This window comes from Choloepus didactylus, chromosome 9 (genome assembly GCF_015220235.1).
Source record: "Choloepus didactylus isolate mChoDid1 chromosome 9, mChoDid1.pri, whole genome shotgun sequence".
NCBI classification, from domain to species: domain Eukaryota; kingdom Metazoa; phylum Chordata; class Mammalia; order Pilosa; family Megalonychidae; genus Choloepus; species Choloepus didactylus.
In genome coordinates this window covers 14,485,639-14,509,681 of record NC_051315.1, presented here as the reverse complement: position 1 = coordinate 14,509,681, position 24,043 = coordinate 14,485,639, and the positions used below count along the sequence as shown (strand labels likewise).

The 24,043-nt window shown below is 45.2% G+C and overlaps 1 protein-coding gene across 6 annotated transcripts in view; it reads left to right on the top strand.

Annotated features, from left to right (window-relative positions):
• Positions 1-24,043, top strand: part of LOC119543664 (transmembrane protein 177-like) — a 206,123-nt gene that overhangs the window by 84,313 nt on the left and 97,767 nt on the right. For all 6 annotated transcript variants that reach the window (XR_005218684.1, XM_037848595.1, XM_037848596.1 and 3 more), the window contains 8 exons: positions 3,681-3,783; positions 6,370-6,506; positions 11,265-11,345; positions 12,002-12,109; positions 12,200-12,334; positions 16,389-16,547; positions 17,840-17,931; positions 23,888-23,980. Coding sequence is in view for 5 of the 6 variants with exons in the window: in XM_037848595.1 (XP_037704523.1) it covers positions 3,681-3,783; positions 6,370-6,506; positions 11,265-11,345; positions 12,002-12,109; positions 12,200-12,334; positions 16,389-16,547; positions 17,840-17,931; positions 23,888-23,980 (908 nt within the window). In the remaining variant the exon portion in view is untranslated. The remainder of the gene's footprint in view (positions 1-3,680; positions 3,784-6,369; positions 6,507-11,264; positions 11,346-12,001; positions 12,110-12,199; positions 12,335-16,388; positions 16,548-17,839; positions 17,932-23,887; positions 23,981-24,043) is intronic.

Below are 24,043 nucleotides of genomic sequence, written 5' to 3'. Positions count from 1 at the left end.
ACATTTTTGTAACTGACTTTTTATGGCTGAATGATATTCCATTCTATGAATATACCATATTTTATTTATGCATTCATCAGTTGATGGACACTTGGGTTGTTTCCACCTCTTATGGATAATACTGCTATGAATATCTGTGTACAAGTTTTTGGGTGGACATGTGTTTTCGATTCTTTTGGCTATAACCTAGGAGTGGAATTGCTGGGTCATATGGTAACTCTAGAACAGAGGGATTTTGATCAGTTATTTCTAGAGAGAACAATTGAGAATTCCCAGGCTGATGGCTTCCCTTCCAAAGTCCACCCTCTGACAGTGCGTAGCTTCTTCCACCTTATACTGGTCTCCACTTAGCACATTTCTAGCCTCTGGTGGCTTCCCATTGTCAGGTTAAAATGTGGGCTGATTAGCCTTTGATGCCAGTAAAGGGTTTAAGGTGATCCAAGTCTGGCTGCAGCCATACTTCTCCAGTCCCCTACTGTCCCCTTGTGCTGTCCCAGTCCTCGTCTTCCTCCAAACACCCCCTGCTCATTCCCTACCACAAACCTGTATGTCTGCGCCTCACCCTCCAACTAAAACGCCTCTCCAGCTCCCCTTCCCCATCTGTCTACACCCTCCCTGTCCTTCAGGCCAGCTGTTCCGGTTTGCTAATGCTGCCGGAATGCAAAACACCAGAAATGGATTGGCTTTTATAAATGGGGGTTTATTTGGTCACACAGTTACAGTCTTAAGGCCATAAAGTGTCCAAGGTAACACATCAGCAATCCGGTACCTTCACTGGAGGATGGCCAATGGCGTCTGGAAACCTCTGTTAGCTGGGAAGGCACATGGCTGGCGTCTGCTCCAGAGTTCTGGTTTCAAAATGGCTTTCTCCCAGGACGTTCCTCTCTAGGCTTCGGCTTCTCTCCAAAATGTCACTCTCAGTTGCTCTTGGGGCATTTATCCTTTCTTAGCTTCTCCAGAGCAAAAGTCTGCTTCCAAAGGCCATCTCCAAAATGTTGCTCTGTAAGCTGCAATTCCTCTCTCAGCTCCTGTGCATTCTTCAAAGTGTCCCTCTTGGCTGTAGGAAGCTCGCTCCTTCTGTCTGAGCTTATATAGTGCTCTAGGAAACTAATCAAGGCCCATGCTGAATGGGCGGGGCCACACCTCCATGGAAATCATCCAGTCAGAGTTATCACCTATAGTTGGGTGGGTCACATACTCTCAATGAACGAATTACAATCGAATCAACACTAATATTTCTGCCCACAAAGATTGCAACAAAGATAATGGCATTTTGGGGGACATAATACATTCAAAGTGGCACACCAGCTCAAGGCCACCTTTCCTGGAAGAAGCAGTCCTGGAGTGCTCTAGCACCTAGGGGCCTCCTTGGTGCCCCTTGCACCTTCTGTCGGCTGTGTGTCTCTGTCCCTGCCACTAGAGCAGAGGCTCAGGTCTGGACTCTGGAGCCAGACTGTCCACTCCCAATTCTTTTTACTGTTTCTCATGAACCTTTTGATCCTGAACAACTGACATAACCTCTGCACCTTAGTTTCCTCACCCATGCAAGGAGGATAATAATAATAATACTTGCCTCAAAAGGTCATCATGAAGGTTAAATGGGTAAATATATACAAGGAACCCCCAACATTTATGTTAAGTGTCATCTTTTAAGCAATGCTTTCAGCCTGGGCTGGTGGACCCTTTGGGTGACCGACTCACCAATACTCAAGGCCCCTAGAGAGCCAGTGTTACTGGTGAGGCTTTGCCGGGAACGTGTACACGGTAGAAGGTAATGGAAAGAGGCCGCCCAGAGCCGTGCTCCAAGGAAGGAGGGCGCGGTAGCTAACAGTGGGGACACTGCAGCAAGATGCTGGCCAGGCTGGCTTGCCACGAGGGGGGGTGACCTGAGCCCTTCTGGAGCCAGCTCTCCAGCCTAGAAAAAGTTCTGTCCATAGTCATGTGCTTTGTTCAGAGTGATGGCTCACACCCCTTTCCTCACACACCACAGACAGTCCTATCAGTTCTAGGTCCAAATATGTCCCCAGCCCATTGGCTTTTTGCCACTGCCCCAGGTACAGTCACAGCCCAGGCCACTACCTCCAGCCACGGGCCTCCCTGCTTCCAGGCCCCGCTCAGAAGCCAGCGCCACCTCCCCAAACTTAAAGATGACATCATCTCTCCCCTGGGAAAACCCTCCAAAGGCTTCTCATTACAGTTAGAATAAAATGCATTTTTTTTTATCAAGGCTGCAAGGCACACTGGATCTCAATCTGTTCCTTGAACGCATCTCCTGGGTTTCTGTCTCCGGATCTTTGGATTTGCTCGTTTCCTCTGCTCGAAGCTCTCTTCCCAAGATCTTTTTTCACTGTTTCCTCATCATCCAAGTCTCAGGTCCTGCCTCACCTCCTCAGAGAAGGCCTTCCCTAATGATCCTTGCACAAGTGACCAGACACCCTTCCAGTCCCTTCCATCAAGCTCATGTCTGTTTACTCTTTTTTATTGTCTTTATCGTGCTGATGTTGTTCATTCATTTATGGGGTTGTTGTCGCCACACCCTCCCTTTCCCACACCACCTGGACTGTCAGCTCCAAGCAGGCCGAACCTTCATCAGCTCCCCACTGTATGTCCAGATCTTGGACTAAACCGGGTGTTTTAGTTTGCTAATGCTGCGGAATGCAAAACACCAGAGATGGATTGGCTTTTATAAAAAGGGGGTTTATTTGGCTACACAGTTACAGTCTTAAGGCCATAAAGTGTCCAAGGTAACACATCAGTAATTGGGTACCTTCACTGGAGGATGGCCAATAGCGTCCGGAAAACCTCTGTTAGCTGGGAAGGCACGTGGCTGGCGTCTGCTCCAAAGTTCTGGTTTCAAAATGGCTTTCTCCCAGGACGTTCCTCTCTAGCAAGCTTGCTCCTCTTCAAAACGTCACTCACAGCTGCACTCCGTTCAGTCTCTTTGAATCAGCATGTTTTATATGGCTCCACTGATCAAGGCCCACCCTGAATGGGTGGGGTCACACCTCCATGGAAGTATCCCACCAAAGTCACCACCCACAGCTGGGTGGGGCACATTCCAAGAAAATCTAACCAGCACCAAAAGGTCTGTCCCACAAGACCACAAAGATAATGGCATTTGGGGGACACAATACATTCAAACTGGCACACCGGGCAATTCAGAATATTTGTTAAATTAAAGAGTGGCAAAGAGTGTTACTCATGGAATGAACGATCCCTTCAGTCCCAGCTCTTTGGTAGCATCCTCTCTGAATGCCAAGCAGGGTGGAGTGCAGTTATCAGGGCCCCCAATTTGTAGTCCTATTTCTACAGAATCAAACATGTCATTTGTCCTTAAGCTCCGAATATTAGAGCGTTATGGTAGTGTTACTCTTCTGATGCCTCCAAAAGAAGCAATGTAACACTGGTCCTTCTTTCCACCTCTGGAAATATGTGAAAACCAGGGCTCATCAATCAGCTTGGACAAGATCAAATGACCACCTGGTCTTTATTTGTCAACAGCTGCTCAGTCCGTGAAGTCCCTGCAGCTCAGCCTGAGGCAGCTTGACACTGTCCCTTTGAGTTCTGACTTCCAGGGGTGCTCTCAGCCCTCGGTGGTTGGGGAAAAATGAATTAAATTGAACACCAAAATGAGCATGTACCAATTAACAATTTGAAATCATTTTTCTTTCCAATTCCAGATCGTGGTTCATCTGCGATTAGTAAATATGCTGGATGCTGTTCGTGGCATAGGAAAAGAGACTAAACTTCAGAAAGCCAGTCAGGGAAAACCATCACTGTTAGGTAATGTATACCTGTGAACCACAGCGATGCTTTGACAGACAAGTCCTCTGGGCCTGAGGTTTCTTTATAATGAAGTTAGCTGCATAGAAATACAGCGTATGCATAAATCGCTGCAGAGCAATTCAGCGTTTGTATAAATCCATGTAAATCCTATGGATTTAGTATCTTACAGTTCTGAAGGTCAGAAGTTCAAAATCAAAGTGTCAGCAAGTCTGCGTTCCTCCTGGAGGCTGCTGGGGAGAAGCTGTTTCCTTGCCTTTTCCAGCTTCAGAGGCCATCTGCTTTCCTGGCTCAGGGCTCCTTCCTTTCATCAGACCGACCTCTTTCTTCTGTCGGTCATCACATCTCCTTCCCTGACTCTGACCCTCCCGCCTCTCTTTTATAAGGACCCATTGGATTACCTTGGGCTGACCCAGGTAATCCAGAATAATCTCTTCATCTCAAAATCCTTAACTTAATTGCATCTGCAAAATCCTTTTTACCATGTAAAATGCCATATCTGCAGTGCCGGGGATGAAGACATGGTCATCTTTGGGGGGCCATTGTCCAGCCTGCCACATCCCATAAAGCAGGCCTTCACACCAGGCCTGGCCAAAACACCTGCCCAGTCGACAGCAGAAAAGGTCCACCCCAGGCCAGGTTGCGCCATCTGTGACGTTGGACTGCGGCTTCACCCTCCCGTCTTGGGTCCTCAACTCCTTCTTGTATCCAGGGAGACTAGGACAGTCATCTTTTACACTCGCTGACTGACTGGGTCTGCTGTCATCTCAATCTAGAGTCTTACAGTCTCGTATTATGGGACAGAAGTCTTGGCTATTTAAAAAATCTCAACCTCCATTCCCCAGGTTGGTTGGAGCTCATTGGAGGCCCATTCCTAGTAGCTTCTGGGAGCCCAAAAGCCATAGTGCCATCTTCTCTCTATCTCTGTTTCCAATCTGTGGATCTTACACAGGTTCCCAGGCTGCCCTGATCCTTCTAGGCTCTTTCTTTGCTCCCTAGCCTGACCCTCTGGGCCTGGCTCAAGCTCGTCACCCTCCCCAGCAGCAACCACACTCTCTTTTTTCTTCCTCACTGCCAAGATCCAGAGGCATAGTCTGTGTTTTTCCAAACACATTACAGCATTTTATTTATGTTTTTCCTCCTGTTTTAGTTTGCTTTGCTGCTGAAAGCAAATACCATAAAATGGATTGGCTTTTATCAGTGGGAGTTTAAGAAAAATGTCCAAATCAAGGCATCATCAGGGATGCTTTCTCCCTGAAGACTGGCTGCTGGCAATCCTGGATTCCTCTGCCACTTGGCAAGGCACATGGCTGCAACTGCTGGTGTTCTAGTTTGCTAATGCTGCGGTTATGCAAAATACCAGAAATGGGTTGGCTTTTATAAAGGGGGTTTATTTGATTACAAAGTTACAGTCTTAAGGCCATAAAAGTGTCCAAGCTAAGGCATCGACAATAGAATACCTTCACAGAAGAATGGCCAATGGCATCTGGGAACACCTCTGTTGTCTGGGAAGGCACGCGGCTGGTGTCTTCTTCCTTTGCTCCCGGGTTGTGTTTCAAAAATGGATTTCTCCAAAATGTCAGTGTCAGCTTCCAATGGCCATCTTCAAAATATGTCTCTTAGCTGCAGCTAGCTATGAGCTCCTTCTGTCTGAGCTTTTATAAGACTCCAGTGAACTAATCAAGGCCCACGCTGAATGGGCAGGGCCACGCCTCCATGGAAACAGTCAATCAGAGGTCACAGCCTAACCAAAGGTGTCACTCACAGTTGGGTGGGTCACATCTCCATGGACACAAACTAATCCAAAAGTTTCAACTTAATCAACACTAATACCTCTGCCCTCACAAAATTGCATTAAAGAATATCGCTTTTTCTGGGGGACATAATATAGCCAAACCGACACAGCTGGTCTCTCCCTCCTCTTCGGTTTCCTTGCTTTCACCTTCTGGCTTCCATGGCTTTCTCTCTCTCTCCATATTTGTCCCCTTTATAAAAGACTCCAATAAAAGCATTCAGACCCACCTGGGCCACACCTTAACTGAAGTAACCTCATCAAAAGGCCCTATACCCACAGGAATGGTCTACACCCACAGGAATGGATTAGCTTTAAGAACATGCCTTTCTGGGGTACAATTTCAAACCACCACACCTCCTATATTATTTCTATCTCTGGTATTGAAGCTTCCAATGAAGAAACTCTCTTTATAAAAAAATATTTAAAAATTTACCTGTGGATTATGTGTGGTTATCTGTAAAATGTCTTCATGTTCTCCTTTACTTTAACCTTTTTTTTCTTTCTTGGCAAAGAGAAAGAATATTCATCAGAAATACCTTAACTAGGAATTATAATTTGGGGGAAATAAAAATTTAAAAACATTTTTTTAAAAAACTGGAAAAGTTGCAGTAAGGAACAAAGGGGGAATGAAAAATGGAGAAAAATGTATATATAAATATGTGATTTTTGAAATGGTATATGATGAATATCCAAGGAGCTGTCAAAATATGCAACTAAAGGTGGTGGTTTCCTGTGAAAATACTTTAAAAAACCCTAAAAGTACTGTTCTTGGTTTTCTTTTTCACCCACAGATGAAGATCCTTCCAAATACCTTTTTCTTCCTGGGATCAATCAAGATGATTATTCCTTCCGGTTTTCTGTATCCCCCAGTGCAGTGCTGCCCTTCACGTTCCCATCCTACAGCCCTCCACAGGGCTCCAGCGAGCTGGTGGGTGCTGCTAGTCTGCAGGGTGGGAGCAGGCAGATTCCAAGGCTAGCCCTAAGCCCCTCTCAGCCCCTCACCTCTTCCAAGGTGGTTCTCAGGGAGAACTGGGCTTCATCCCTCTCCACCCTAATCTGTGGCTAATGAATCTCCGTAGAACTGCCTCCATTCAAAGATGAATAACAACCAGGACGGAGTCAATAGAGGACTTTGCCAGAGTAGTGGGAGGATTGGGAACAAAGGAGGAGGAGGAGGAAAAGAGAAAGAGCAGAAGCAGATAAAAACAAACAATAGAAGAGGAATTCACCCAGGAAACGGAGAAAGAGATCAGGGGCTACGGGTCGCCATGTGGTGGAGATCGCGGTGTGGTGGAGATTCTCCATATGCCCAAAGAAATTACAGACAAGACTATCTCCTTGAAACAAGAAAGCATGAAGGAGACATAAGGGATAATTCTAGAAAGTAATTGGCTTGTTCTTTTCAGTTTCACCTCAGTTTCCTTTTCTGTTAAACTCAAAGTCTCATTTAACATTTGCTGTGATTTTAGAACCACATATATTTGGATCTCATTTCAAAAACTTACTTTCATCTTTCTGCCTGCATGTAGGCACAAAAGATCTGAAATCATGTCTACCAAATCTGGATGCTAGAATTTGGAATGAATTTTTACTCTCTTATTGCTTGATTTTTTAAAAAATGAACATTATCGTTTTCTCAGACATTTCCCCTTTCAAAGACGATCTCGGAGAATTCTATAAATATTTGATTGAACCATATGGAATTGCCCTTAGTTAATAATTTTTGTCCTATGAAAATAGCGATTACATATGAAATTTCTCTGGATAGTAATTTCAGATAAAAGGATAGATTTGGATATTAGAAGTTTCCCTCCTCCCCAAGGTCAACCAGAATTGGCTTTTTAATCAGGAAAACATCCTTAGGCCAACAGTGAATTACAGCGTGGTCGTTACATCTATATTCCTGCCCCGATTTGAAAGCAGAGCTGACTAGTACCCTCTCAGGTTTGCCAGCCGAGCTGCTCACTCATCCCACACGCAGGCCCAACCTAAGGAGCAAAGCCTTAGACACACATCTGCAAGGGACGTTCTTGAGAAACGGAAAGAAGGATGAAAAAGGGTTGGTTGCTGGAGTCTTCCCATTTGGGAGAGAACAGAAAAGATCTTATAGAGGGACCAGCCTCCAAAGCCAGTTCCTTAAAAAGGTGAAGAGTGTGGCTTAGGTTTGTGTCCTGGTGCCTCTGAGCACTTATTCCTTAATTCTCTAGAGCCTCAATTCCCTCATCTATGAAACGAGATTTTAAATTTTATCAGCTGTTGTGGGGATTGGGTGAGCTAACGCATATAAAGCACTTTGTACATTGCCCTGGCCTAGTAAGTGCTCAGTGTATGTTAGCTTTTATGTATAATAAGTATAACTCCCCCCAAGGCCCCATGTGAGGGCATGAGCTGGGATCACCAATTCTTCAGGTGTTTCTGGATGAAGCTACACCAAACAAGCTCAGATGAACCTTGTAGAGTGTTTTTTTTTTTAATCTTCATTTTATTGAGATATATTCACATACCACGCAGTCATACAAAACAAATCGTACATTCGATTGTTCACAGTACCATTACATAGTTGTACATTCATCACCTAAATCAATCCCTGACACCTTCATTAGCACACACACAAAAATAACAAGAATAATAATTAAAGTGAAAAAGAGCAATTGAAGTAAAAAAGAACACTGGGTACCTTTGTCTGTTTGTTTGTTTGTTTCCTTCCCCTATTTTTCTACTCATCCATCCATAAACTAGACAAAGGGGAGTGTGGTCCTTATGGCTTTCCCAATCCCATTGTCACCCCTCATAAGCTACATTTTTATACAACTGTCTTTGAGATTCATGGGTTCTGGGTTGTAGTTTGATAGTTTCAGGTATCCACCACCAGCTACCCCAATTCTTTAGAACCTAAAAAGGGTTGTCTCAAGTGTGCGTAAGAGTGCCCACCAGAGTGACCTCTCGGCTCCTTTTGGAATCTCTCTGCCACTGAAGCTTATTTCATTTCCTTTCACATCCCCCTTTTGGTCAAGAAGATGTTCTCCGTCCCACGATGCCAGGTCTACATTCCTCCCCGGGAGTCATATTCCACGTTGCCAGGGAGATTCACTCCCCTGGGTGTCTGATCCCACGTAGGGGGGAGGGCAGTGATTTCACCTTTCAAGTTGGCTTAGCCAGAGAGAGAGGGCCACATCTGAGCAACAAAGAGGCATTCGGGAGGAGGCTCTTAGGCACAATTATAGGGAGGCCTAGCCTCTCCTTTGCAGCAACCGTCTTGCCAAGGGTAAAACCTATGGTAGAGGGCTCAATCCATCAAACCACCAGTCCCCTGTGTCTGTGGTCATGTTAGCAACCATCGAGGTGGGGTAGGCCAATACCCCTGCATTCTTTTTTTTTTTTTTTTTCTTTCTTTTTTTTAATCATCATTTTATTGAGATATATTCACATACCACTCAGTCATACAAAACAAATTGTACTTTCGATTGTTTATAGTACCATTACATAGTTGTACATTCATCACCTAAATCAATCCCTGACACCTTCATTAGCACACACACAAAAATAACAAGAATAATAATTAAAGTGAAAAAGAGCAATTGAAGTAAAAAAGAACACTGGGTACCTTTGTCTGTTTGTTTGTTTGTTTCCTTCCCCTATTTTTCTACTCATCCATCCATAAACTAGACAAAGGGGAGTGTGGTCCTTATGGCTTTCCCAATCCCATTGTCACCCCTCATAAGCTACATTTTTATACAACTGTCTTTGAGATTCATGGGTTCTGGGTTGTAGTTTGATAGTTTCAGGTATCCACCACCAGCTACCCCAATTCTTTAGAACCTAAAAAGGGTTGTCTCAAGTGTGCGTAAGAGTGCCCACCAGAGTGACCTCTCGGCTCCTTTTGGAATCTCTCTGCCACTGAAGCTTATTTCATTTCCTTTCACATCCCCCTTTTGGTCAAGAAGATGTTCTCCGTCCCACGATGCCAGGTCTACATTCCTCCCCGGGAGTCATATTCCACGTTGCCAGGGAGATTCACTCCCCTGGGTGTCTGATCCCACGTAGGGGGGAGGGCAGTGATTTCACCTTTCAAGTTGGCTTAGCCAGAGAGAGAGGGCCACATCTGAGCAACAAAGAGGCATTCGGGAGGAGGCTCTTAGGCACAATTATAGGGAGGCCTAGCCTCTCCTTTGCAGCAACCATCTTGCCAAGGGTAAAACCTATGGTAGAGGGCTCAATCCATCAAACCACCAGTCCCCTGTGTCTGTGGTCATGTTAGCAACCATCGAGGTGGGGTAGGCCAATACCCCTGCATTCTTTTTTTTTTTTTTTTTCTTTCTTTTTTTTAATCATCATTTTATTGAGATATATTCACATACCACTCAGTCATACAAAACAAATTGTACTTTCGATTGTTTATAGTACCATTACATAGTTGTACATTCATCACCTAAATCAATCCCTGACACCTTCATTAGCACACACACAAAAATAACAAGAATAATAATTAGAGTGAAAAAGAGCAATTGAAGTAAAAAAGAACACTGGGTACCTTTGTCTGTTTGTTTCCTTCCCCTACTTTTCTATACATCCATCCATAAACTAGACAAAGTGGAGTTTGGTCCTTATGGCATTCCCAATCCCATTGTCACCCCTCATAAGCTACATTTTTATACAACTGTCTTCGAGATTCATGGGTTCTGGGTTGTAGTTTAATAGTTTCAGGTATCCACCACCAGCTACCCCAATTCTTTAGAACCTAAAAAAGGTTGTCTAAAGTGTGCGTAAGAGTGCCCACCAGAGTGATCTCTCGGCTCGTTTTGGAATCTCTCTGCCACTGAAGCTTATTTCATTTCCTTTCACATCCCCCTTTTGGTCAAGAAGATGTTCTCCATCCCACGATGCCGGGTCTACATTCCTCTCCGGGAGTCATATTCCACGTTGCCAGGGAGATTCACTCCCCTGGGTGTCTGGTCCCACGTAGGGGGGAGGGCAGTGATTTCACCTTTCAAGTTGGCTTAGCCAGAGAGAGAGGGCCACATCTGAGCAACAAAGAGGCATTCGGGAGGAGACTCTTAGGCACAAATATAGGGAGGCCTAGCCTCTCCTTTGCAGCAACCGTCTTCCCAAGGGTAAAACTTATGGTAGAGGGCTCAACCCATCAAACCACCAGTCCCCTATGTCTGTGGTCATGTTAGCAACCATCGAGGTGGGGTAGGCCAATACCCCTGCATTCTTGTAGAGTGTTTTTACCTGACTGGGTAAATGCCTGCTTTACCAAGAAGCCCCCTCCCAAGGGACTTCAGCTAAACACTGGCTGTCCCCACAGACTCCCACCCCACCCCTCCCCACGTTCACTTCGCAGACAAAGCCAGTGCCTGGCAGCCCTTTAGAGAGTGCCATTCAAGAGGTGTATTCTGTCAACAGAAGTAGAATTTCACCCAATCTTTAGTAAATTAATAAGAAATCTCATCCAAGTGGAATAAAAACCAGGGCAAAACTCCATCTCAGATTAATTCAATGCTACCAAGAACCACTTTCCTATAGCAGCAAATGAGAGAAAAAATTAAAATTTTAATTCCCGGGCTGGTTTTTCTTCATGCATTTTGAGTTAAGTTGTTTGGACACGTTTTCAAGGTTGTTGTTGGTGTTTGGTGTTTTGCTCAGTGTTGATTATGTGTCAACTTTTTGAATTTTCACATTTTAGGCGCCCGACGCTCTTGGACTGGTTCCAATTAAATCTTCAGAAGTTCAAATCAAGCAGTGTTATTCCTTCTTGAATTTGCAGGTCAGACCTGTCCCTTGGCATTAGTTAATTGGATTTCTTACAACGTGAACAAAATGTTCTTGAACTTCAATTGTATTATTTTATCATTTTGTTCTATTATGGATGATACCGTGTAGCGTGCTGTGTGTGTTTTTCTGATGTTATTTTATTGTGTGTGTGAGGTGTAACAGATTATTTTTCCCTAATGTGACTCATGGAAACCAGTGTCTGTCTGTGAATACACCGCACATTATGCATTATTCTAAACTGCATATATTAGAAACTTTAAGAAAAAAAAAGATGACCTGAATAAGTTAGTCAGCCTTTCTTGAGGTATATAACCACTTCTGTTTTGGAAAAATGTAAATATTTTAAATTGTCCAACCAGTAGTTCAGTGTCTTTCTCCAGTTAAGCCATCTGGAATGGGGGAGTAATTTTGAGCCCTTACGTGTGGTGGGACCCAGAACAAGACTCTGGACAGATGTCTGTCTCGTGCTGGTCCAAATTAGCAACTGCCACGATCTGATAGTTACAACATAGTGCTTGTTTTACCTTCACCATCAGTGGCTCAGAAATGCTGTCGACCTCTTGAATGAACTGCGGCATTTGTAGTAATGCTTGCAAAGGCTAACAAGCTTTTAAGGATATTCACTTAGTTGTCTTCTTTCACTGCCAGGTCCCTCAGCTGTACAAAATCAAGGGGTATCGGCCATTCTCTATCCAGAAGGCATCATCAAGTTACAAACCTCAAAAGCTTGCTCGAGCCCTGAGGCAAGGAGCTGAGGTAACGTGCCCCCATCTTCCAGAATCGCTCTCGACTTTCCCCTCCAGTCCCGGCCTCGAGACTAACTCCCTCCTCTTGGGGCCTGTACAGGATGAAGCCACCACCATTGTCACCCTTCCGAAGCAGGACGCCACCCCTCAGCTCTCCAGCAAGACCCCTATCTTGAACATGAAACCGCCTGAGGCCTTGGCCACATCTCTCGAGTATGATCGGCTTTATATTTTTGTAAGTGACAGTTGCCAGAAGTCTTTTGTCTGCTGTTCCTTTGTTTCAGCAGTGACTTTCTAAGAAAACAAAAGCATTACCAGGGAATATTTTTCTCTTTTGGAATTTCAGCTGCTAAGCCCTATCACATCTTGGAAATTCTCACCAGCATTTATTGTTTGGAGAATATCGGTATTTCTCTCTTTCAGCAATTCTAGCATTTATTTGTATGACAGTCGCTTTATGATCTTTTATAATTAGACATACATAAATTCATGGTATTAAAAAAAAAAGAAGGAAGGAAGAAAAGGAAAAAAGTAAAATCACCCCAAACCCCATCACCAGAGTTGATGTCACTGCTGTGCTTTGTTGATTCCTTTTTCTAGCATTGTGCAGAGGTCTGAGTGTCCCTTCCACAGTCGAGCCCCTGCCTCTCAGTTCTCTGTGTTCCACTTTTTCTATAACTCCACTCTCTTATCCTCCTGAAGCCCACTCTGACCAAGCCACTGTCCTGCTCACGCTTCTTCACCAGCTCCCCGTTTTCTACCAAATTCAGTCCAAGCTCCCGATCATGGGAGGCCAGTGTAAAAGCCAACCACTTAGTCCCCCTGCTGCCCCATGCGTGTCCCAGCCACGCTGTGTGCTCTCCAAGCCTTTGCCTACACCAGCCCACCCTCAGGGGTTCCCTCTTCTATCCCTACATTTCCATCTACCAAAATCCCACGGAATTAAATCCAGACAGGGAATCTGTCTAGGCTCTATGTGATAGTGAGGTCATCAGTGAAAATCCACAGGCGTTGCCCAAGTTATGGTCTATTTTGTTAAAGATTCACACTCGAGTGTGCACACACACACCTAGAATTCAAAAGGACTTGGGAAACTACTTAAGAGAGTCTCCCCAGTTTCCCACACGAGAAGCTCTGTCCCTCGTGTGGGCAGAGACACTGATGGCCGCACCCACGGTCACGCAGCCGCTTAGAGCAAGAGCTGGAACAGAAGCCGGCCTGAGATTCCTGGTTGCTTCCCTCGGCTCTCCCCCCACGTCGACGCTGTTTCCCACGGGGAGCAGTGGTGTTGGCTCGGTGGCCACTGTGGGTCTCCTCGGGGTCTCCTCAGTCTAGGGACATGTCCCTCAGCGACATGGAGGATCTCAGAGCTGGAACCCACCTCACAGGACATTTAACTCCGTGGTTTTCAAGCTTCGTTTAGCAGCAGGACCCTCTCAGCAAATGAAATCTCCCATGGAAAGCCAACAGGTGGGATGGCTGAAGATCTGGCTGCTCGGATTGCAGTGGGGTCGGGGCTCTCCCCACCCCGTCTCTGCCTTTGGGGGCCCCCTGAGGGGGGTGGCCATGCACCACCTGGGGTTCCCTGGGGTTCCCCATGGCAGGGTTGGAAAACCCTTCTTGAGTCTCTTGTCCCCCCAGACCCACCCTCTACCACCCCTCTCCCATTCTAAAAGCGGGAAAACTGTGGTCTAGAGAAGTTGAGGGAATTTTCCATAGCCATACTCAAACGGCCTTGGAAAGTACCAGAATTTTTTAATTAATGGATTAATTCCACAAATACTTAGGGAGCCGATACTGTGTGTGGGGTCGGAAACTAGGCACAGCTGCTCTCAGGGAGAGCCCCTTCTGTGGCTGCTATGAACCCCTGTGTGTCCGTATTGTCTCTTGTGCCGGTGGACACAGGAAGGGGACTAGGGACGCTGAGGCCCTCTGAGGACGTCATCAGGGATGGTGACTAGACTGGTGCCCTTTTAGGTCCCACGGAATCCTTCAGTCTGTAAGCTCTGCCTATCCTTCATAAGAGGAAAAAAGATCTCGGGATTTGCCTCTGGATCTAAACTTTCTCTATGGTTTCACCTATGAAATTTTTCTTAGTTGATACATTTTGTTCCTGTTTTACAACTCACTCTTAAGCTATTTTTTTCTCCATCAAGAGGTTCCCAGTGGACCATAAAATTTTGCCACAATAATTTCATATACCGAAATTGAGTGATTGGTTTCAGATCAACAGTCCTTATGATATAAAGAAATATTTATCTATTTCTTCTTAATGTATTGGTAAAATTGGTAGAGGCTCCCATTTCTCATTCTTGTCTCACGTGCCAATAATTCTAAATCCAGAGTCTCTTGAGTGCTGAACTTCCTAACTTCTTAGGAAGTTACTTGAGTATGTATGTAGTCCATCAAAATAATGGTGTAAATGAGAAAAGAAGACATGGCATTCAAGAAATAATGATGGACTTCCACTTCAGGCCAAAATAAAGTAACAGGGATGACTTTACCCTTCTGCCTGAAACAACTGAAAAAATGGACAGAATATATGAAATAACATTTTTCAAGACATTGGACATCAAGTAATACAGGACGGTGATCCCTGAGAGATGGAAAATAAAAGAGAGAAGCCCTTCAACTAGACAGCTTACTGCCTGGAGAGAGGGTTCAAACTGCAGCAAAAGGAGGGAGCCCAGTCCAACCCAGGAGTCTCCCTAAGGTGACAAGATGGAATGAAGGGGCCAAGGCACCTGAAGTTCACAGGGCAGGATACCGGAGAGAAGAGAGCTGCAGAGAGAAAGTTCTGGAGATTTGTAGTGTGGCTGTCTCAAGTCTGTAGCTGAGGACCCATCAGCTCACATGTGTCAGGAAACTGCCCAAGACCAGAAAAGAATAACCCAAAAGGGCCAGGAATAGTTCCGGTTCCCACCCGGCCCCAGCAGAAAACCTCATAATTCGTGAGGCCTCAGATAGGTGACTCAGACCACTGGCTCGTAGCAGGGACGGTCACTCCGGTGGCTGTGAAGCATGACAGCCATTCGAGGTGGCGGGATTGCCATTTCCAGAAAGGCTTCGTTCATCACCCTTGGCCCGGGGCAGATCACAGGCCCTCAGTCACCCAGTGTGGAAACACTCCTGGAGGCCACACCACAACTCCCCTTTCCCCCGGATGACCCGTCACCAGCCCCAGAGGGCAACCAGCGCCACCCCGTCACCCCCTCTCCTTGTCTGCACACCTGACTCTCCCTCATGAGTGCGCTCGTTTTTTTCTCCTGGGGACCACAGACTCAGTGAGCATCATCACCTCCCTGCCTTCCCCCCTCCTTCACGTCCACGACTTCAGCCAAAAGCCACCTCCCCATCTATGCCCCAGGCCCTGGCTGCACCACACCCAGGCTCCCCTGCCCCCTGCATCTGGGGCTCTAAGGCTTCCCTGGTTTAGGTTGGGGGCAGCGGGGTGGGGGCATTTGTTTCTTTGCAGTGAGGTTGTTTCTGTTGACCATGAGGAGTTTTTGTGTTTTGTTTTTTTTTTTAATTACTAAAAAATCACACAAACAAAACAAAATCTCAGCTTAGTGGTTCTTAACCACCTGTGATTAAACATCTGGGAGGGGGATAAAAGCTATTTATGGTGCTGTTTGGGAATAGGTCTTTTGCTGTACAAGCCCCGGGAGGAACATTAAAAGTCTCTAGATTTTAGTATTTTGATATGATTGCCCTGTGCCTCCATGAGGTCGGCTGGAAAATTAGTTAAAAAACGGGACCGGACCTCCTTAAGGACCAGATACTCCATCCAAATGAAGGCTTCCTGGGTTAAAAACATTACCCAAATGACATTAAGTGTTGACATTTCCTGATATGATATGTCAAACGTCATCCTCTTCTTTGTCTTCTCTTTAAAGTAGTTAAAGAGGCTATTTTTGTTTTCGAAACCCAAAGCTTATTTACTTTTCAAAGTCAGTTTGCCTATTTTATAATTCCCCTAATCCATCAAATTTAGAAACAAATACTCAAGCCATGTTAAACTGTCATTTCAGTTATACTTGGTCCAAGTGAGTTTAGTGAGTCTATACAGTATGCCGTCAAGCTCTTAAACCATGAAAGGGGCTTGTAGGCATGGCGGTGACATTTTAAAACCCCGCCAATTTGAAGACACCTCCACTGTCCTGCTGCTCTTCTCCAGATGAGATAGCATTTTTGCTCCTGGGAGCCAGGGAGGCAGTGGCTGACACTATGCCCAGCACAAAAACTGGTAAACCAAAGGGAATCATACTTTTTCTATCTCTGTTCTGTAGAATCCCAACCCAGGACTGTATGCTGTGATGCACCCTCTGCCCTACGTGGAAACCGTGATCGATTACCATCTGTGCCCTCACCCCAAGTACAAGTTCACCAAAGAGTCCCACCTTGGCTCCAGCATCCCTCTCACCCAAAAGCAGTTTCTCCATCACACGGTAAGGCCGTCATCAGGCTCACGGAGGAGCCAGCCCTAGGCTGCAGGCAGGGGCAGGGCACAAGGGCACCAGGCCATGGCTGGAGCTGAGGAAAAGGAGGTTTGCAGCCATAGCTGCAGACCAAGAATGGCTTCCATGCGCTGTCACTGCACCAGCGCTGCGGGTGGAGGTGGAGACCTCGGCACCTCCTGCCTGTGGTCCTTTCTCCAACATCCTCACTCTATTTTCCTCTTGAAGGCTACTCCTGATGTTCATTGCATTCACATTTCAGCCACGTAAAAGTGGTGCAGAAGTAGACATAATCCATGATCTCACCTCCTCTTTCTTTGGTGCTGCCAAGTGTCGAAACCTCAGAGATTGGCGAGGGAGTAGTGACCGGTGCACCAAAGACATCCTTCTCCCCTAGTGGACCAGCCCAACCTGAATGTCCACTCTCCCAGGACCTCCCAGTAAATCCCAAACTCAGCTCATTATCCTACTTCCACTGACCACACCCCAACCACCGCCTCCTGCTGTGTTACTGAGAGGCCTTTCCATCCTGTCACCTTGGGCAATTACCCGGGTCACCCTTGATCCCACTGTCTTCTTCATTCCCCGCATCTGACCATCACTGGGTTCCAGGGGTCTGCCTCTCCAATAGTGTGTGAATGCATCCCCCCTGCTGCACCCCATGGCCCACCACTGCCACAGTTGCCCTCCGTAGAAGGCTCCCTTAGACACACTGTCTTCTCGAAAGCCCTCAGTGACTCCCTTCTGCCCAAAGGAGCAGCTCCAGGCTCATTAGTTTGACCCCCAAGGCCTTCCATGATCTGCCTGCCTTTCCATCCTCTTTCCTCCCTAGTTCCCAGCACGCGCCCTGAACCCTGTGAGCAGGTGTTCTCTGACATCACTCTCCTTTGCATCGCCATGCGTTTGCACACACACACATGCCACTTGACAAACAACCCATTGTTGTGGGATATTAATTTTGCATTCACAATAATCAAAACAGACTGGAAAAGCCAAATCTGCCCTCTTTCAAGAGGATATGCTGTGCCTAATGCACTGAAGGAAGGAGAAAACAACTCTCCTTTGTCCCTACTTTAATTCTGTGTTGCTTTGTTTAATGCCCTTTGCTGGTGCAGTTGTCTCTTAGCTTCAGAAAAATTAAATCAAATTTAATGGAATTATACATTTTGGAGCTAAACTTTCCAGACTGAAAAATAGTGTGGCTGAATGAAACGGAAGGTTGTCCTAGACTTTACCTCGCCAGTCGCTTTACACTTAGTATCCTGTGCTGGCTTTCGTTATAGGACATTATTCCCGGAATAATGCACTGGAAGAGGTTCCAGTCCCAGGTTCTCTCGTCCCTGCCCAACACCTCTAAGACAGAGGCTACCAGGAGGTAAGCCGCAGCTCACCTGTTAGTCTCGCACAGGTATGTTTGCCCCGGAGGCTCTGATCCTGAAAAGTTAAATGTCGAGGCTATGTCAAATCATATTTTTAATGCATGAGGGAAGTTTACTTCTTTGAGAAATATGATGATGTATCACTGATTTTCATATATTAAACTTACCTTAGTTGAGGTACACTTAAAAAAAAAAGAGCATCACAGGTGGCCAATTAGCAATTCTTCAGTAAAAGTCAACAAATAATTCAGTGGAAATATTCAGTCAATTTTTAAAATTCAGTTGTTTTCCCTGATCGCCCAGATTAGCCATCTACACACCCATTATCCAGTTTCAAAGGATCCACTTTTCTCTCATATCACAACCTGGGATTAACTGTGAGTCCCCACAACTAGCTCAGCTACACACACAACCTAGAACAGGTAAATGAGAATATTGCTGGGCCAAAGAAGGAAGAAAGTTATGGTAACCACATTTTTGCTAATTTGCTTATTTATATCATCAAAGCCCTAAGACATCAAACACATAACCTGATTCTTTTTCTTTAGGACTTTGCCCAGCTAATAACTCACTCTGAGGCCCTTGAGTTTGCTTCTTTAGCCCCTTCTCTTGATAAATATAGTTGAAAGAGTTATTGGTGGGCACATGTAGCTGATATTCCAAAATGTTGAGCATTTGCTGTCACCTTTTGCTCAACCCCTTTCATCTGGAATGAGGCCCACCCTAAGAGGGACAGAACCCCATTGTCTTAGTCTACCAGGCCACTAGGACAAACACCACATGATGGTTGACTTAACAGGAATCTATTGGTTCACAGTTTTGAGCCTAGGAGGAGTCCAACATCGAGGTGTCAGCAAGCCAAAGCTTTCTCCCCAAAGTCTGTAACTTTCTGGGGCTGGCTGCCGGCGATTCTTGGGGTTCCTTTGCTTGTATCCCTCCCTCACATCACATGGCCGTATCCTCTCCTTTCTCTTCCAGGTTTCATTGACCACCAGCTTCTGACTCCTCCCCGGGGTTTGTCTCACTGTGTCTGAATTTATCCTGCTCTTAAAGGCCTCTAGTAATCAGGATTAAGGCCCACCCTCATTCAGTTGGGCCACACCTCAACTAAAATACCACCTTCAAGAGGTCTATTTACAATGGGTTCACACCCGCGGGAATGCAGATCAAGACCAAGAACATGTCTGAATTGGGACACATAATTCAATCCACCACACCTGTCACGGCCCTGAGAGTGGTCAGGAAACCTGAGCTCCGCCACCAAATAAGAGAAGCATCCAGAATCTTTATCTACCCACCTCCATCCCTGCCCCACCACCCACCACTTGCCACTGGTGTGTTGTGGATCCTCTTGCTCAGAAACCCAAGTTCCTAAGTCCACACACACACATCCCCACCTGCCCACCAAGAACATCACACAGCCTCCAAGAGCTGTGTGGCCTTGGGCACGCTCCTCCATAACCTCCCTGGGCCTGGTCCTCTCATCCATAAAACAACAGGACTTGTCACAATGGCCCCTCTCAGCCTTGATGTTTAAATTTTAGTAGGAGTAGGAAAGCTGCCCCATAGGTACCTCCCACCCACCCCACCTCCACCCTACCCGTGACCCACCCGGGATAACTGGGGAGAGAGTTGGAGTCAGGTTTATGGCTCTATAACACTTAAGTTTACTTCTTTTGTTGACAGCAGGAAAAGCTCTTCCCAAATCATTGAAAACCCAGGCTTACTTACTTGGTGGGCAGGTGGGGATGTGTGTGTGGACTTAGGAACGTGGGTTTCTGAGCAAGAGGATCCACAACACACCAGTGGCAAGTGGTGGGTGGTGGGGCAGGGATGGAGGTGGGTAGGTAAAGATTCTGGATGCTTCTCTTATTTGGTGGCAGAGCTCAGGTTTCCTAGTGCCAACCCTTTTGGGTTATGTTTTAGTGCTTCTCTACTTCCCTCCTTTGCCAGAGAAATTAAAGTGAGGTAAACCAAAAGCACCCACACAGGAGTTGGGACATGGTGGGAGCTCAAAAATGTTAGTTTCTTTTCTCTTGGTTCTTCCATTCCTCATCCACCACACCCCATCACCATCCCAAAATAGCCTCTGCATCGTTGTGTTCTTTGTCTTAGCGTATTCTCAAGTCAGAAGTCTCCAGAACTTGGGGGAGATGGTGGTACTGTAGAAAGAACAAAAGCTTTGGAGTCGAGAGACCTGTCCCCATTTCCCACCAGCTGTGCACCAGCTCTGCGACCTCGGGCAACTTACTTATTACTGAAACCCTTTGAGCAATAACTTCTGCGTCTGTGAAACAAGGCGATGGTAGTGCCCTCACTGGGTGGTTGTGTGGATGAAAGTAAAATGATGTATGCGAGGCACCTGGCGCCTTGCCTGGCACACGCTCGGGAACTGCTCTCTCCTGTCATCCCTGCCACTGAACCTTGCAGTAACCCTGTCGCCACCAGGGGGCGATGGTGCGCCACCTCCGGACAGACGCCTCTTTGTGCTGTGGCATGTGAACCCCCAAATTGACCCAGGCAGTCAGAAAGCTCAACAGAGGTGGATTTTAGGTACTGAATCTTAGGAGACTGAATCAGCAAAATGAGAAATGGTGAGAAGCTGAGCCTGCCTGTGCTCACCAACTACCAGCATAAACAGGTCTCAAGAATTAGGGAAAAACAGCCTTAAAAAAAAAAAATGTTCCAAAGCAATGTCTTTGGAAAGATCTCCCGAGGCCTTTCTTCCAGGCTGCAGTCAACCTGCTATTACCTTGCACTTGAATTAAATGAATTAACCATGAATTCTACAGGAATTAAAGAACACTCTCGGGGAATTACTTTTAGCTTCCGTTCCTGAGGGTTCTCTTAGGCCAGTTCATTTCAAAATAAATTGTAATTGCATAACAGATTATACAACCAAAATAGGATCCTATATTTCCTTGTCATAGATTTCCACTGGATGCAAGATTCTAGGTCATGTATTTTTTTCTTTCCTGAAACAGTTACAAAATAAAAAATGACAATTCATTTTTTAAGACCTTACAAATCCATTAATGAGATTTCAACTTTGCAGCCATTTTGTTTGAATAAATCACCTCCAATTACTTATGAGGTGTTTCCCTTTGTGTCTTTTGCTCCTGAGAGTTTTCTATGTGTTGTTAAACCCTGCAATGTAGAGTTATTCAGTGCTTAATTATTCCAAGTCATTTTTGTGTTCATAATAATTGAAATGCTCACTTGGTTTTCTTTACTCTTTAATAAATTCAGAGAGAATTTTTTCAGTCTCCATGGGCTTCCATAAAATCTGAGCGTCTGCAGAAACTGAAAAAATTATCTAATCCAGTAGTTCCCAGACTTGCAGATTTTAGAAACAGGTGAAATATCCAAAAGAATTCTGGGAACTGCTTACAGTTGTCAGAGTTTTATTTTGCCAAGTAATGATGTTTTAAAAAAGCAAAACAAACAAACAAAAAAACCCATCGTCTACTGACACCACCATTCTATTTTAAAAAGAACATATTAATATCAAAAAAGTAAGGGAAACATGGTATCAGAATTTTTTAATTGGATAAATTTTGTTTCATGAAAAACTGACTGCCTGCACCAAGTGCTGCCATGCCATCTTCCCAGGGTCCCAGGGCAGGCGACCTGCCATTCAGCTGCTCAGTCCCTCTTCTCAGCAAGAATGCCCCCCGATCGCACGTGTTCTCAAGTTTTGGTGGAACTTTTGGTTAGAAACTTCCTTCTTTATCAGGAAGTCAGTCAGAAAGACTAACCTGGGGCAGTAGGATCTCCAGGCCATGGTCAGAGCTTTCTGGACCATCTAAGGGTGCCTTTCTCACAGCACAGTGACGAACATTGCCTCAAGTGCAGCCAAGGATTCTGGGAACTAAAGCCATCACTCATTTGCACGTCTTTCCCTTTTAAGTATGAAGACACTGAGGGTCTCTACCCGAGTAGGCCTAGGCCTCGGATACCCATCCAGGGCCCCTCAGACCACACCCTGCTTCATTTTTGAGCACTTCCTCACTTTCTGGTCTAACAAAATGTTCCAAGCTTATCTTGTATCTGCCCTGCTCCAACCATAGAGTCAGCCTTTCCTCCAAGGAGCACAGGTTCCTTTCAGCTCTGGGTGCTAGGCGCGGTGGGGTGCCTTTGTCTCTTGGCCTCTTCAGCAGACAAAGCCAGGAAATGTATGCGTGTATATGCACATATGTATACACATGCAGACACAGATAGATACACACATGCTTACACTTTCATAGATATGTGCACATGACACATTACATAGACATACTTTAGAAACCATGAATTCACAGTAACACCTCCAATTCCAGTCTGTCCCCCCAAAGGGTTGTCGCTTGTCTTCCCCCATTCCACAGTTGGATGTTCCTTCTTCCACTGTGAGAACCTGGCTCCTAACACATTTATTCACTTGCTCAATTCTATCCAGAATAGTTTCTGAATAGCCACTATGGTAAACAAGCATAACAGAGTGCAGGATTTGTTTGCAAGTCTCTCCCTACCCCAACCCATGACTGTGGAGAGTCAGATGCTATTTCATAAGTTACATAAGTATTCATAAGTTAACTTGATTCATTATTTTTTCCCCTTCAGTATGATTATGGAGTTCATGTGAAATATTGTTTGTTTTAGTTTGCTTTCAGCTTTGGAAGGTTTTCCTTCCCTTTCTTATTGATTTAACTTATTTTTTTTTTAATACATAGAACATTAACATGCTTTCCAAAGTCAAAACTACACCAAAAAGGATACTCAGAGAAGGGTCACTTCTTCCCAAATCCCTCCCACCCTTGTAGACAGCCAGCTTCGTCTTGTAATGTATCCTTCCTGTGTTCCTCTTTGTAATGCTAATAAGCAGAACTTATATGGAGTTTTATTTCCCTTCTTTCTTATACAAAAAGTGGTGCACCACATGTCTTCTGCACATTTCTTTTTTCACTTAATAACACCTCTTGAAAATGACCCTCTATCAGTTCATAAAGATCTTCTTCATTCGTTTTTACAGCTCTAAAAGCTATCACCATAGTTTTATTTGACTACTTTATACTTAGCAAGCGTGGACATTTTCACACAAGAACAAAGCAAGGAAGAGACTTATCACGAAAGCATATATGCCCCCACAAAGGAGCCTTCAATTAATCCCTGTTTTCCATCCCGGCCTCCTGCTGTACTTGCAGTCTGGAGCCTCTCGGGGGTCCTCAGGAGGCCATTTGCCTTCTCCCTCTGCTGCAGCCCCTGCCCCGTGTCCCCCTGGCTCTGTCTTCTCTCCTTTTCATCAGGGAGTGCTCTTCCCAGCTCCCAGAAATTCTTCCAGAAGATTATCGAAAGCTTTTATCCACCGATGTCCTCTTTCTTTGCTGTTGTGGGTTCATTTTTCTGTTGCTTTAATATCATTTGAAAGGTTTATAAGGAAAGAGGTGACTCAAAAGAGTGCAGTTTCCGCCATCTTGAAACAGAAGTCTGGGGCCAACTTCTAAACTGACAATACACATATTTTCCCTCTCTTGATTCTTTTAATGTCCCTAATACCCAGGAATTTCTTACAAAGCTCTAAATGTGTAATACCAAATAATATATAATGATAGGGGAAGAGGGGAAGGTTTGAAATTGAATAGAATGACTAAGGAATTGTATAAATGTGGGAAAACTATTATGAATGAAAAATGAGCTACTTGCCCCCCTCCCCAAGAAATATAATTTTAAACCCTACCAGCTAAAAAGTTCTATGATTCTATGTTTATAACCTCTACAAAATGTCATATTTGGAAACATTCTCCTGGGTTCCACTGGGGCCTCCATCACTCCTGCTTTTCCCACTGTTTCTAGGGAAACAAAGTAGTAACAGCCTCTCCCAGTAGTAAAATAAAAATGCTTTGGGAAATTATATGAAGACACCCAAACTACTACTGTGATGATTTATCTCTGGCTGCTTGTGTGATTTTTCCACAGCTCTGACTCCTTCAGTACAGTTATACTTCCCGTAGATGTCCCGGCCATTGCTGACGGCCTGACAGAAGATGACAGATTGGAAATAGCTGAACGGTAATTTTTTTGCTTTTGGTGTCTCATGTGGTCTGATTTCCAAAAATATGGTAGGTGGCCTGA